This window comes from Lepidochelys kempii, chromosome 7, assembly GCF_965140285.1.
Source record: "Lepidochelys kempii isolate rLepKem1 chromosome 7, rLepKem1.hap1, whole genome shotgun sequence".
Classification (NCBI taxonomy): Eukaryota; Metazoa; Chordata; order Testudines; family Cheloniidae; genus Lepidochelys; species Lepidochelys kempii.
Genome location: NC_136386.1, coordinates 80,129,396 through 80,144,268, shown reverse-complemented (window position 1 = coordinate 80,144,268; position 14,873 = coordinate 80,129,396). Strand labels below are relative to the sequence as shown.

The window sequence follows — 14,873 nt, the reverse complement described above, 5'->3', positions numbered from 1 at the left end:
TTACTTGGGGCAGATTGCTAACTGACAATCTTGCTCATAAGGGGGGTGGGGGGTAGCCCTTAAAAGCTTCTAACTGCCAGCACTCTGCGTTACCAGAAGATGTTAAAAATGAAATCAACCAAATGCAATCAAATCAAGATTTATTTTAATGAAACAACTATAGGAGTGGCAGTCTTTCTCTCACAGGATATTGAGCAGTTCAAGCAATCTAAGAATCCCTTTTCCAGAGAATTCTCTAAAAGGAGTTTACGCTATATTTCTGGGTGTGGTGATGGCTGTAGGACATACCTTAATATCCCTTCAGGAACAAAAGAAACCTTTAAAGATTTAAGTCACCATTTAAATATATAAAATGCTCAGAATTTTCCATACTGTAAAAGTTAAATACAGGAACATGGGGAATCAACATAGATCCCTTGTGTTCAGACTCAATGGCCCAGATATAAAAACATACCCCGACACCTTCCCCATCCTACAAGATAAACCCTACTGGACTAAAACTGCCAGCTGGGTTCCCTCACAACATTTAGCCCCCTTTTCTGTTTTCAAATTGTCAGCACACAGTCATTTGTACATATTTATTCTCAATTTGTATCTGATTAAATGCTTTGTCTGGAACACTTCTAGCCAATGGATTTAGGGTTGCCAACACTCCAGATTTGTCCAGGAGTCTCCAGGAATTAAAGATTAATCTTTAATTAAAGATGATGTCATGTGATGAAACCTCCAGGAAAACATCCAACAAAAATTGGCAACCCTAAATGGATTGTTTGTGAACTACTCACTCTGGCCCCATCCTGCAATCAAGTATATGATGGTTATTCCTCTGCCCAGCCAGAGCCCCAAGACTGTTTATTTGAGTATGCAATATTTATGATTTGCTGCTCAAGGCATTAATCTGGTTACCTAAGTCACATGCTAGTGTCTGGTTTTTTTTTTTAAATCCTGATCGGATTAATTAATTTTTTCTAAATAGGATAAGGGCCTAAATGAATTATTGGATCTCAGTTCTTAAGATGAAGGTTGGGGAGCATTTTAGGGAGAGAGAGAGAGAGAGAGAGAAATGGCAGGTGGCAAGCCAGTGTGGAGAATTCTAGGACATTTAAACCTTTTCTTTTACTCTTTTCAACAAGAAAGAGGATTACATTTTGCTGTGTATATGTATCCCTTATTTTAAAAGACTGGACTCCTTCATGATTTCGGAAGAAAGACACATAAGTCATATTCACTAGCGGCTTTTTATCCATTTTTTCTCCTGTCACATTCACACTCAGTAATTTGTATGTAGTTGCACAATCCTAATTGCACGTAGGCGCAGTCAGCTCTCTGTGTGTATTTTTTTATTTGATTGTCTCAATGCCTAAGCTCTCTAGCTACAGAGGTAACATGGGCAACTGCATCCGATGAAGTGAGCTGTAGCTCACGAAAGCTTATGCTCAGATAAATGTGTTGGTCTCTAAGGTGCCACAAGTACTCCTTTTCTTTTTGCGAATACAGACTAACACGGCTGCTACTCTGAAAAATGGGCAACTGTGGTATATTTTCCATCTCTCATACAACTTTATTTCATATAAGAATATTGTGACATTCTGAGGGCCTTTGACAGTTGCCCTGAGGTTCATCAGTAGCGATGACTCTAATATTAGCCAGTGCATTCCACTGATCTTTCTATTGGAGAAAAATGTGAACTCTCTGCATGGTATGATCAGGCAAACGACAACAAAGGTCTAGAACTGCCCTCAAAAGTGCTGTGTGTTGCCTCAGATGAATACATACTCAAGGACATTATACTTTTGGCTTTTTTTTGTTCATGGACCCAGGATTTAAAGAGGCCATTGCCGCTTACCTCCTCAGGCAGATAGAGACATTAACAAATGGGAGCATAAGTTTATTGGCTTGATGGCTGTGTGCATTTGCAGGGGCCTGATCCAAACCTGCTACTGTACTTCTCTCGGAGGAGGATGTGGCAGATCAGATTGTGGAGAGTGTTCCTTTTGAAACAGTCTGGAGGACTTTTGGCTTGTCCTCATTGTCTCTAAGCTCCAAGTGGATTCATCCAGTGTTAGGACCACAAAGATAATGGATGAGATAGAGTATGAGTATTGGTCTCAATAGTAGGCAAGTGGTACTAGGGCCAGGCAGCATGTCATAATTATTTCTCTTTACCCACTGTTTTATTGTTATTGAGCTTAATTATGTTACAATTCTTTTCATCTGCATCTCTGTATGCATGTATAATCGACAAAAGGGGTGGGTGGGAGAATCTCCATTTTCCGATGCATTTCTTCATCCTTCATTTCTTTTGCTGCATGTGGAAAAATTGCTTTGTATTCCCTTGAGCCTCTGTACTTTGCTGTTGAAAAGACCAACATACTTGCCTAAGTTACTAGACCACACTGGGACTGAAGCTAAGCAGAAAAGAGCTCCTGGAGCAACTGGCAGCTATGACTTCCGCTCTCTGTGATGATGATACTTTTCTGCCGCTGGTCTAAGTTTATGAGGGAATCCTGTAATATGGTTTGTGGCTTCTGATTAGTTTGTGTAGCAATGTATGATGAGGATAACAATGCTGTGGTTTCTGCTTTTCTTGCTACTTGCAGGGCTCTAGATTTGAGTTGCTGGGCCTTGCTTTGTATAAAAGGATGTCCCCACATCTTTCAAAAACTAAGGATGGAAACGAAGCCTACAAGAGCAAAAATAGTTAATTTGGTCAGATGAGTATCACATTATGAGTGTGACATAGATGAGTATCACAGTACATCCATACGGTAGCATGTGCACACGTTCTCTCTCAGTGAGAAGAAATTCTGGTGGCAGAACCAGTTAAATGGGGGGGGGGGAGGAAGAATTGAATAGTAGAGCTTCCTCCAACTCAGTTTTACAGGGCCCTGTCCAGCTTTGAACCACAAATAGCTTTCAAAATAGCTGCAAGTGCATTTCTGGTGTGAATACAATCATAGATATATATTAGTAGCGCCCTACCAAATTCACGGTCCATTTTGGTTAATGTCATGGTCATAGGATTTAAAAAAATCATAAATTTCATGATTTCAGCTATTTAAATCTTAAATTTCACAGTGTTGTAGTTGTAGGGATCCTGACCCGAACAGGAAGTGGGGCGGGGAGTCACAAGGTTATGGGGGGGGGGAGGCTTGCGGTACTGCTACCCTTACTTCTGCGCTGTTGCTGGCGGCGGTGCTGCCTTCAGAGCTGGGCAGGGGAGAGCGGTGGCTGCTGGCTGGAAGCCCAGTTCCGAAGGCAGAGCCACCGCCAGCAATAGTGCAGAAATAAGGATGGCACAGTATGGTGGTTGCCACCTTTACGTCTGCGCTGCTGCCTGCAGAGCTGGGCCCTCAGTCAGAAGTCGCCACTCTCTGGCTGTCTAGCTCTGAAGGCAGCAGCAAGGGTGGCATGGCATGGTATTGCCACAGTTACTTCTGTGCTGATGCTGGCAGGGCGCTGCCTTCCAATCTGGGTGCCTGGCCAATAGCCGACGCTCTCTGGTCATCCATCTCTCAAGGCACCACAGAAATAAGGGTGGCAATACCGTGACCCCCCTAAAATAACTTTGCGACCCCCCTGCAACTCCCTTTTGGGTCAGGAACCCCAATTTGAGAAACGCTGGTCTCTTTGCCCCCCCCTCCCCCCCCGTGAAATCTGTATAGTATAAGGTAAAAGCACAGAAAAGACCAGATTTTATGGGTGGAGACCAGATTTCACAATCTGTGACATGTTTTTCATGGCTGTGAATTTGGCAGGGCGCTATATGTTGGTATTCAGGATGCTTTTGTGTTTGAATATTCTGGTGAAGAAAAAATCATTTGCGTAAAAGTTTGCAGAAAAAATGAGTAAAAAGGGCCACAAACTAGGGCAAAGCAGAATAGTGGGCTTTATTTACAAGAATGATTAGCAATTTGTTTCTGCATTCACCCAGATCACCTTCATATTCAAGAAGACATCAGCATCTTCAGAGTTCTGCATATGTGGGTTTGATGGGATTTTTTTACTATTATTCTCATAGGTACAATAATTAATATTTTAGTCCTTTTAGATGTAGCTTGCGCTCAGAGTTTTGTTATTTGAGCTGACTGGCGATTCTGATATGCTTCTCATCATGAATTTCTTAATGGAGATGAGAACTGACCATAGAATGGAAGTTGACTTTTCCCATTGTTAGAATCCCTGCAGAAAAGTTCCAAAGACAATTGATGATTACCGTTAAAAAATAAGAGGCGTCATCTTTGGTTAGAAGGTGAGTATTGGAGATGGACTTGAACTTCAAAGCATGAATTTGATTTGGATCTACTCAAAATTCAGGAGTATTACATTTCAGAATTTCACTTCATATTGTTCTAGAGATAAGGCCCAGTTATGAAATTGAAAGGTGTTCAGATTGGAGGTGTTGGTTCGGGCCCATGTATATTTAAAACATATATTTAGTAATGTCCAGTGATTTTGCCAAAAAGAAATTACTCTTAGAAACAGACGTGCATTTTGCAAATCAAATTATCTTATGTTTCAGGCTAAGATGACTCAGCTGCCAGAGGCTGAAAAAGAAAAGATAGCTGAGCAAGTGGCTGACTTCAAGAAAGTCAAAAGGAAGCTTGATGCAGAGATTGAAATATGGGATGACACCAGCAATGACATCATAGTTTTGGCTAAGAGGATGTGTGTGATTATGATGGAGATGACAGACTTCACAAGGTAATTATGCGGAAAATGATCTTCAATATTTATAAGTGTTAGGGGCCATTGTCACATTGGTAAAATGAGAAATCCTAGGAGTTTACAATGGCAGGTGACAAAATCTTTATAAAACTAATTGGCAAAGCTGATATAATGGAGGTTTAAAGAATTAGATGTGAAAAGCTGAAACACCAGAAGGGATGTTCAAAGTTTTGCACTCTGTTTATCCTTGAAAGAAAAAACATGATGCCTATCTCTGTCCTCATTTTGATTTATTTTTTCCCACATTTCACTCAGGGATGTTGATCCAGTTGATCCTCTTAGCATTTTAACTTCTTTTCTTTCTTGCTTGCTTTCAGTGAAAGGAATAAACTGATGTAAAGTAATTTAAGTTCTCTAGTCTTTTGCAACGTGTACCATAGCATGCTGTCAAACATACAGTACACAGCAGACATGCATACAACATGTACTGTACATTGCAAATGACAAGGAAGTAGACACTTGGACTGATACATATCTAACTTCACATTTCTTTTGATTACTTACATTGAGTTACCTTAGCTCTTTGCAGTATATGTTATGCTGTATTATATAGTATAAAAACATTCTGCCGTACTGCAGACAGTTTTAAAGGTAGGCATTTCTCTCTGGTGTTGTTAGTAACTGATCACACTACTACATGAAACAGTCTCTGTTTTAGAATTCTATTCTGTCTTGCATTGACTATATGTATATTAACGCTCATTAGGCACAATGATATCAAGGGGAGGTTCATTGTTTGTTATGTGTGTTTATTAATAAAATACTTGTGGATATGTCAAATGTTCCACCATTTCTCCTGGGAACTTCATGCCCTATATGGGGTGAATACCATCAGATACCACTGGGTTCCTTTAAAAAAAGACAATCCTTTCCTGTAAGGCAAGGGGAAAATTTAAGGCACCAGGGGCTAGATCCTTACCTGATGTAACTTGATTTAGTTTCATTGGGGTCAACAAAGCTGAACCAATTTACACCAGCTGAGGATCTGGCCCCAAGCTTGTTCCTGTGGAAAGACAGTTTCTATATTTCCTCATGCCAGCAGTTCTCAAATTCTTCATAATTTGGAATTCCTGAAACTCAATGCTTTTTAACTTTATTTTATGAGCATATCTTGCATAATGATATATTACACTTCTATAAAATAAAAAGATGTACTGTAAAGATGGAGATATGTCATACACTTTCACAATTAAAAACTCTCATGCTGCATCTCTCTCACCAAAATACATGAATTAACGGATTTAGAAATAGGCTCCATTAATCTTGATTGATCTTTTCCCAGTTTCTCTGTATGGCTCTCATTGATTTCAGTGTGAGCCACATTTGGTGTCCAACATCATCAGATGTTGCTCTTTTGGTGCTTATTCCCATAAAAACCATTACCACTGAAAATGGGTTGGAGCATAAAACTCAGAAAGATAACATTAAAATCTGAAAGGATGGCAGTTCAGTAACTGGAAACAAAATTTTTAGTGGAAAAAATAGTATTTCTTTACTCTCAGGCCCTACAACTACAGCACCAGATCAGAAATCACTTGTATTCCAGAGACTCTCAGAAATACTAAGAAACATGCTACACCCCACCTCTTATATCCAAAAAGGTCTGAGCACAAGCAAACAAATTAACAGCAATTTAGTTATTTGCAGTTATTGAGCCAGATCCACTACCATCTGGCTCATATGCCCCGCTCTGCCAGTGCAAAGCAACTGGAAATCAAGCTTATACAGCAACTTATACTCAAGTTGCAGTGGGGGAGGTTTAGATTGGATATTAGGAAAAACTTTTTCACTAAGAGGGTGGTGAAACACTGGAATGCGTTACCTAGGGAGGTGGTAGAATCTCCTTCCTTAGAGGTTTTTAAGGTCAGGCTTGACAAAGCCCTGGCTGGGATGATTTAACTGGGAATTGGTCCTGCTTTGAGCAGGGGGTTGGACTAGATGACCTTCTGGGGTCCCTTCCAACCCTGATATTCTATGATTCTATGATTCTATGATACTTGGGGATTCCCTTTGCATAAGAGGTGCGTCAGTGGGTTTGTGTGTGTGTGTTCTTTCAGTGTTCTGTTCAGCTCTGCACAGATAGCTGGCTTAGCAGACCTTGATAGTACCACCCAGTGTGGTTAAGTGCTGGAAGGCTGTTGCCTCGGTAATGCTGTAATGCAGTAATGCTCAGTGCTTCTGCTCTTGGAGCACCAATGTAGATAGTGCAGCATGTTAATTCAGCAGGCCTGGATGCTACTCATAAAGAAAGACCACTGGCACGGTTTGGTGACAAAGCACTTTCCTAGGTTTATTGCCCTCGAGGCACAGTCCTAGCACCCTAGCTCCATGGTTACAGGTACGCTAACATGAGTGCCCCCTGGCAAGGAGTGGTAGTTTCTGGCCACACAAAGGGCTAAGGCAGGGTACCCTGACCTCTATAGACTGACTCAAACAACTGGAATACACAACTGATACACTACCTTATGTATTTCATGACATCTTTGTTACCTCCCTTTGGGCTGATATCTTGGGCAAAACATTCCTATTAATTATTTTGTCAAATCATCTTATCTTGTACTAGATTGGGATGTATATTCTACTTGCTGGAATATATTTATGTAAATATTTAGTGCCTAGTGCATTAGCAACAACTTTGCCGTGTTCATATACTGGTCAGTGAACTTGTAAGCATTTGCTTTAATACATGGTCTGACTTTGTTTTATAGCCTTTGGTTCAGGCCTCAAATTTTGCACGAGGCCCAATGCTCTTGGCGTTCTCTCTCCCTTTCTCTGTCCCTCTCACGGTCTCTCTCCACAATAGGCATCTTGGATAACTAAGAGCTGACATACACCTGGCACCGAATGTGGGACATTGCCAGAGGGAAGGAGGTGTGGCCTTAACACTGCTACACTGAACCTGTCCTTTGCTCTCAGAACAATGCCTTGATTCTGATTCACAGATGTGCTCTGCTTTTTCAAGTAATATTTTTTCTCAAAGCCATATTCTGAGGGAACTGAATAAGTTGCAAATAAATAGGCTTGGATACGTTACTGATTCTATGTCCTATGTCAACTCATTTCTCTTCCAATAAGGAAATAACTCACTTCTTGAGTCCAGACAATTCTGACCATTCCAAAGTTATGACAATTGGTAAGGGACTTTTCAATGCCTTTTTATAATTGTTTTCTTTCACTCTCTTGTCCCCAGACGTAGGGTTGAATTGTACTTTTAAAGCACATACCTGCATTAGGAGAAGTGTGGAGATGTACTCCAGAAGAAACATTTTGTCTACTGGCAGATCCTGACAGTCAGGGGCGGTGAGCCTGTTGCTATGCCCCTTTACAAAATGCAGCATATTACTCACTGGATGGCAGTCCCATGTGTGTGATTGATACACACACACACACACACACATATCTGGGGAGGACTGGTATAAATGTGAGGAATGAAAAAGTGTAGCAGTGTGTACATGTGATGGCCAGGCTCCACAGAACAGGGATTGAATTAGGGTCCTCTTTAACAACTTGCATCCTCTGTGGATCGGCATAGAGGGAGACCTCTAACACATTCTCGCCAGTGGGTTATACATGCTTCTCCTACGGCAGGCAGAATGTTCCCCCTGGGGAGAGAGTGAGTGTACACAAGGGTGTGGTGTGTGGGTGTACACACACACACACAGCTCCAGAAGTTCTTTTGTTTGTTTCTTTTTCGTACCCTATCATTTTACATGTGTATTAGAACCACTGTAGAGAACCTAGGAATAATATAGCTTTCATTTTTGAGGGGAACATTATTTCATAATTTAGGTCAGTCATTATTGTGCTTTCTTCCTTCTATTGGTTGTCTTTCCGTACATAGTAAGAAATTGGCCTATCTACTGCAATAGTTTTAATAACATTCTGGAAAAAAATATTCAAATTTCACTTCTGGTTGGCTAAAAAGGCCCCATGAAAAATTACTCTTTTTTTTTATTGATCTTTTCAAAGCTTTAGAGTAAATGAGATCCGTTTTTCCCCCCAGCAGACTTTCAGTCAGGAAGATATTTATCAATGTGTGAAGAGAAGTTTCTTTTTGCTGAAATAAAAGGATATATGTTTGACTGAGGAATTGCTAGTAGGGAACACTACACTCTGATTTTTAATGAATTCAGATTGGGATAATAGTAAAACAGGGCTCACTTTTTAGGTGGGGAGGGAAGCCCTGCAGGATCAAGGTTAAGATTACTATGGCTAGGGGGACCCCAACCCTTAATGTTTAAATCCAGTTTGCCATGTGGAAAGTTCACCCATGAATGAAAGCAACACAGGGGGTCTACATGCAAGAGTTCCACTGCATTAAGGGAGGCCAGCATCTGATTGTGTGCTCAGAGGAATGCTATAAATTATGCATCAAACATAGCCAAAACTCTTTCATAGTCATCTTTGTGACTGTCTTCAATAAAGGTAAAAGGTTTGCTCTGCCTGCTTCCCCATAGCATAAATTAAAGAGGATACCAGTATATCTTCAGTTTCCTTATAAAGTTTTGCAGCAATTCGAAATCTTGCAAAATACTGCTTCTGGTCTGTCCGTTCTGTAGGTCTATCAAAACATTAGTTCTCTGGGGGCATTGAAGAGTGGCATGTTGATGAGATCGATCCTGCAACCTTTGTTGCTTTGTTCCGTCTGTTTGCAACCTTTGCTACTTCTTTCCTTCTGTTTCTGCAACCTGTCATCTCCAAAGGGACTTACAATCACCTTCTACCCCCCTGCCCCCACAGCTGAAATAATTTGACACAGCCTGGAGAGATTGTGGAATCTCCATCATTGGACATTTTTAAGAGCAGGTTAGACAAACACCTGTCAGGGATGGGCTAGAAAATACTCAGTCCTGTCATGAGTGCAGGGGACCAGACTAGATGGCCTCTTGAGGTCCCTTCTCATCCTATGATTCTATGATTATCCCTAGAGATATTCTGAACTGCATGAGCCAGTTTAACATAGACACGATTATGAAGACAAAAGCTATGTATACAAAGCGTATGTGATCAAAGACCAACACTCTTCTCAGCCTCAGTGTTGCAGTCATGATGAACCTACTGAAAAAAGTGGAAGAACGCAATGGAATATTTGGTGATATTCAACTTTTGAAAGTAGAGCCAGTATAAATAATCTTCAGAGAGACCACGTTGAACCATATGGTATACATACACTTTGCAGGATTCCTATCCCGTTACTTCATGAAGAGGTACAGGATTAAAGAGAATAGAGAGGATTGGCATAATTGAGAAAATATCTGATCTAATAGCATGGTATGCCCCAGTGAGACCAATTACTAAGAAATATAGAAAAAATACTTATCTGTATGGATCTAAAAGACTTAATGAAGCAGTTGTGAGAGAAAAATGTATCCTCCCAACATTGGATGACTTCCTCCCCAAAGTGAAAGGAGTTACAGTATTCTCCAAGCTGGATACCTTGAGTGCATTTGGAAAATTCCTTTAAAGTGCTAAACTGACTATATTTATCACTATTTGGGAAATTTTGTTTTTGAAGATTACCTTTTGGGATTACCAGTGTACTTGAAATTTTTCAAAGAAAGATGGCAGAGTTGTTAAGAAATACAAATGGAGTTGTAGTTTTCATGGACAATATTTTAACATATGGGTCTTCAATGGAAGAACACAACATCTCCCAGATATGTTAGGGTCAGCTGGGCTATGTGTATAAAGAACATTGAGGTAGTGACAAGAGACTACTGTCTGGTAGATGGACAACTAAGAGGATCATGATTAAAGGTGACTGCATCATAATTCTGAAGAAAATGAGAGGAGAAATCCTAAATCTTATCCATGAAGGTCATCAAGGATTAACAGAATGCCCTGAAGAGACCAACCAGCTGTTATCGTGGCCAGGATGAGCAAATACATAAACAATAAAGTATCTGCATGTGAATACTGCAGAGCTAACAGACCAACACAAAGAACCTTTAATAACAACACCTCTATCAGACAGACCTTGGAGAAGACCAACTGCAGATGTATGCCAATTCAGAAGACTTCATTACCTGGTCGTAGTGAACTATTTTTTTGAAAGTATTTAGAAACAATGTACTGGAAAGACATAACATGTCGCAATTTTAACAAGAAACTGAAGTGCACTTTTGCCTATTTTGGTATTCCAGAACAACTGGCGGTAGAAAATTGACCACAAATCACTGCAGCCGAATTTGAGTCATTCTGAATGAAATATGATTTTTGATCATATTACTAGCAGAATCACATTACTTGCAAGCCAATGGAAGGGCTGAGAGAGCTGTACAGACAGCCAAGAAAACCCTACCAGAGGAAGATCCATTCCTTGCTCTTCTGAGCTACAGATCAACACCGATAGCAGCTATTGGATATAATCCAGTACAACTCCTGGTGGGAAGACTACTCAGAGCAGCTATTCCAACTTTGGAAAGGAACCTATCTCCAAAGTAGCCACATATGAAGAAAGTAGCCACATTGGATAAAAAAATCAAAAAAAGCTTATGAACACTGTACAACAGACATCACTCCGTTGGAGAACTGCCAGGTCTAGAAACTGGTGACTGTATTTGTGCCAAAGAGGATGGAAAAAAAGGATTGACAGCTTCAGCTGTTGTACATAACAAGAATTTAGTGCCCTGATCATACATGATCAAGACCAACAGTGGAGAGTTCAGCAGAAACCATAGACATCTACAGTTTGTTCCTCAGAAACAACAATCAACAGAGCAAACTCTACAGGTTGCAGATGCAGAAGAAGGAGAAAATTCAAAGATTCCAAACTGATCACAATGAGTCATTGCAATGAATGGTCAGCCAGATGACCAAGTTATGATGCATTCAGATCATGTAATTAGGAAACCGGTATGATTCAGAGACCCTTAACAGGCTGATCTGTTCTGAAATTCAAAGACTGTGTGATAGTGTATGTTTTGTAAATGGTAGGAATGTAGAGTGTAAAGGGGGAGATGCAATGGAATGCTAAACTGTATTATGAAAAGGAGTACTTGTGGCACCTTAGAGACTAACACATTTATTTAAGCATAAGCTTTCGTGAGCTACAGCTCACTTCATCGGATGCATGCTGTAGCTCACGAAAGCTTATCCTCAAATAAATGTGTTAGTCTCTAAGGTGCCACAAGTACTCCTTTTCTTTTTGCGGATACAGCCTAACACGGCTGCTACTCTGAAACTGTATTATAGTATTCAGCCACTAGGTGGCGATGTGTAACATACCTTATTTAAACTAATTTCAGCCTTACCTGGCAATACATTAAAGGATCTTATAGAAGACATCTCTGGAGTATCTCTCTGAGAAAGAAGCTCTGTACTCAGTCCATCTCTGATACAGAAGCCTGACCTGATAGTAGCAGACCTGCAGCCTGCCATGTACAAGGTGTATGTGACACTCTCTATGCAGAGCATGTACCCCTAAGAAAGAGGGGTTTGTGGATGGGCCCTAGAGAACCCAATCCAGTAACTGTGAACCTCTGTATGTGGCCTGCATAGGTGCCATGGCAGTTATTCCATGCCAGAGTCTGCAATAGTGTCTGTAGATGGGCTGCAGAGCTGCCCACTTCCCTGCCCTGCCTGAGGGTCAGGAGTGGATTCCATCTTCCACATTGTTCACTGTATGAATCCCATTGATTTAGTTTGGTGAGTATGGTGGGTGAATTTTACCGCATCACAATTTGAATGGATAAAAACTGCGTGTATAGGTTTGCTTAAGATATATGTAGGGATTCCTAGTTGAAATAATGTAACACACAATTTAAAAGGATATATAAATATCTGCAACCTGTCCATATGACCCATCTCACATTTACTCTTGACAATTGAAATTTGTTAATAAAATGCTGTTAATACTGAGGTTGACCCAGTATAAAAGACTGGAAAAAAAGGCAATGCCTGTTGTTTGTTCAAAAGTAAACCTAGGGAGATTGTCTCTTGAAGAATCCTAGTCTTAGACATTACTGCAACTATAGTCCTTAGGGTAACCCTAAATCTAATTCTTACCATGACCACAAACTCTGCACAAACTCTAACTCTAGCCCAAACATTGGCCCAGATGTAAACCTTAATTTTATTCCTAGTCTAATCCGAACCCAAATTCCTAATCCTAGCTCATCTTTATGCCCAATCTTAACTGCAGCCCTAACCTTAATCCAGATGTAGCCGCTTACCTCTAGTCTCATTTCTGTTAAAATCACTTCTGTAAAACCCATCTTATTTGGCAAAAATCTGTAAACATCTAACGCATAAAAGGACTACTTAATGAAATTAATGGATAAAGGAAAGTGTGTGTGTGAGAGTGAGAGAGAGAGAGTGTGTGTAATATGCTCTAGAAGAGCATTCGATCCACAATAACAAATTCAAAATATCATACTTGAAAAATAAACTATAATTTGCTTGGGATGAGAGCTGTGCAGACAATACTAAATTGGAAAGGATTGTTAACACTAATGAGAGCAGATAAATAATAGAAAATGATTTAACATAATTATAAATATTTGAATAAAATATCAAAATGTGTTACAGCCTGGAAAATGCAAGGTAATACAGGGGAAAATAATTTAAAACACAGACAGTTGGGGTGCTGAGATATTCAGAAATCTTTAAGGCTGTATAGTTATAGCAATGTAGGTGAGTTTGACATGCACAGTGAAGCCAGAATGGTAGGTTTTATGATAGATCTCCATAGACACCATATTATGGAGCACAAGTTGTGTTCTCTCTCTGTAAAGCACTGGCCAGTACCTACCATGAATGCTCTATTATGTTCTGAATGCTTCAGTAATGAAACCCTCATGAGCCAGCACACAGTAATAACCAAAGTGACTGTGTACTCTTATTCTGGTAACCCGAGTTCTGTCTTTTTTCCTACTTTCCCAGTTTTTGTAACCATTGCTTATTATGATCTGTCTCTCTCAGTCTTGTATACAGTATTGTTGTAACCATGTTGGTGCCAGGATATTGGGGAGACAGAGGGGATGAGGTAATATCTTTTATTAGGCCAACTTCTGTTGGTGAGAGAGACAAGTTTTTGAGCTACACAGAGCTCCTCTACTGCACCTGAAGAGCTCAGTCTAGCCTGAAATTTTGTCTCTCTCGTCAACAGAAGGCGGTCTAATGAAAGATATTGCTGCACCTCCCTTGTCTCTCTCAATAAGGAATTGTAAATCAAAATTTCCTCTCGAAATGTGTGAATAGGTAGGTTTGGTCTCAACAGCTAAGCGACACGCCGTAATGCGGAGGTTAGGTGAGAAGGATGATGAATATGATCTCATAAAATGTTTGCCTTTTTGCAGATAAACAAGGCCTGTTAAATGGCCATGCACCAGTAGAGTGAACGGCTGTAGAAAAAGTAATGCAGTCAACCCTATTTTGTTTCCTTAGCAACACTACTATGGATGAATATGACTAATCTATGTATAACTACCATGAGCACATGGATTTAACTCATAAGAGGACTAGTTTACTATTCAAGGATATAATCTCAGTGGTTATATTAGGTTGCATAGGTTATCTGTTGGGGCTTATTATCAGTAAGTTCATTTCTAAAGTTGGCTTTGTTTTGTTTTGAATCTGCATTTTACGTTCCTCAATCTTTCAATCCCTCATGCTCTTTTGTGTACCTTTCTTATCATCAGTACTGTTTGCTTTAACCAAATTCCATTATTAAACCTTTTTTCCGAAATCCAATTAGTAACCTCTATATTCTGCACTTTTTCTCCATTTTTCCCAGCTACCCAGCCCCTTGTGCTTCCTTGTAAAAATTTTTTGGGAAAAAAAAGACTGCATCATATGAAACAAAACTCTTTTATGGCTGTGGCAATCTCCTCAGTTTCACCAATGGATATCAATTAACTTTTTCATAATTCAGAATACAACAAGAACTCACTGATGTTGGACAAATTCCTCTTCTCTCCCTTCCCTCACTCCTGATCCTTTCTTTGGACTGTTGTGTTCACATCTTTTAGGAAGGAAGATCAAAAATGGATATCTGTGGGCTATGTTATGGTTTATTAGCCACATCCCACAGAGGATGCAGCACTGGGAATCCTCATATGTATTCTGGCTAACTTAGTGTGAGGAGCTCTGGAGGCCCTGCGAAGCTCATGCTAGAGCAGAGCTATACCACCACAGGATTACAC

At 40.1% G+C, this 14,873-nt stretch overlaps 1 protein-coding gene across 1 annotated transcript in view; it reads left to right on the top strand.

The window, feature by feature from the left end:
- The window catches only part of CTNNA3 (catenin alpha 3), a 917,365-nt gene that overhangs the window by 838,521 nt on the left and 63,971 nt on the right, over positions 1 to 14,873 (top strand). The window contains exon 14 of the mRNA XM_073353443.1: positions 4,523 to 4,704. Coding sequence (XP_073209544.1) covers positions 4,523 to 4,704 — 182 coding nt within the window. The remainder of the gene's footprint in view (positions 1 to 4,522; positions 4,705 to 14,873) is intronic.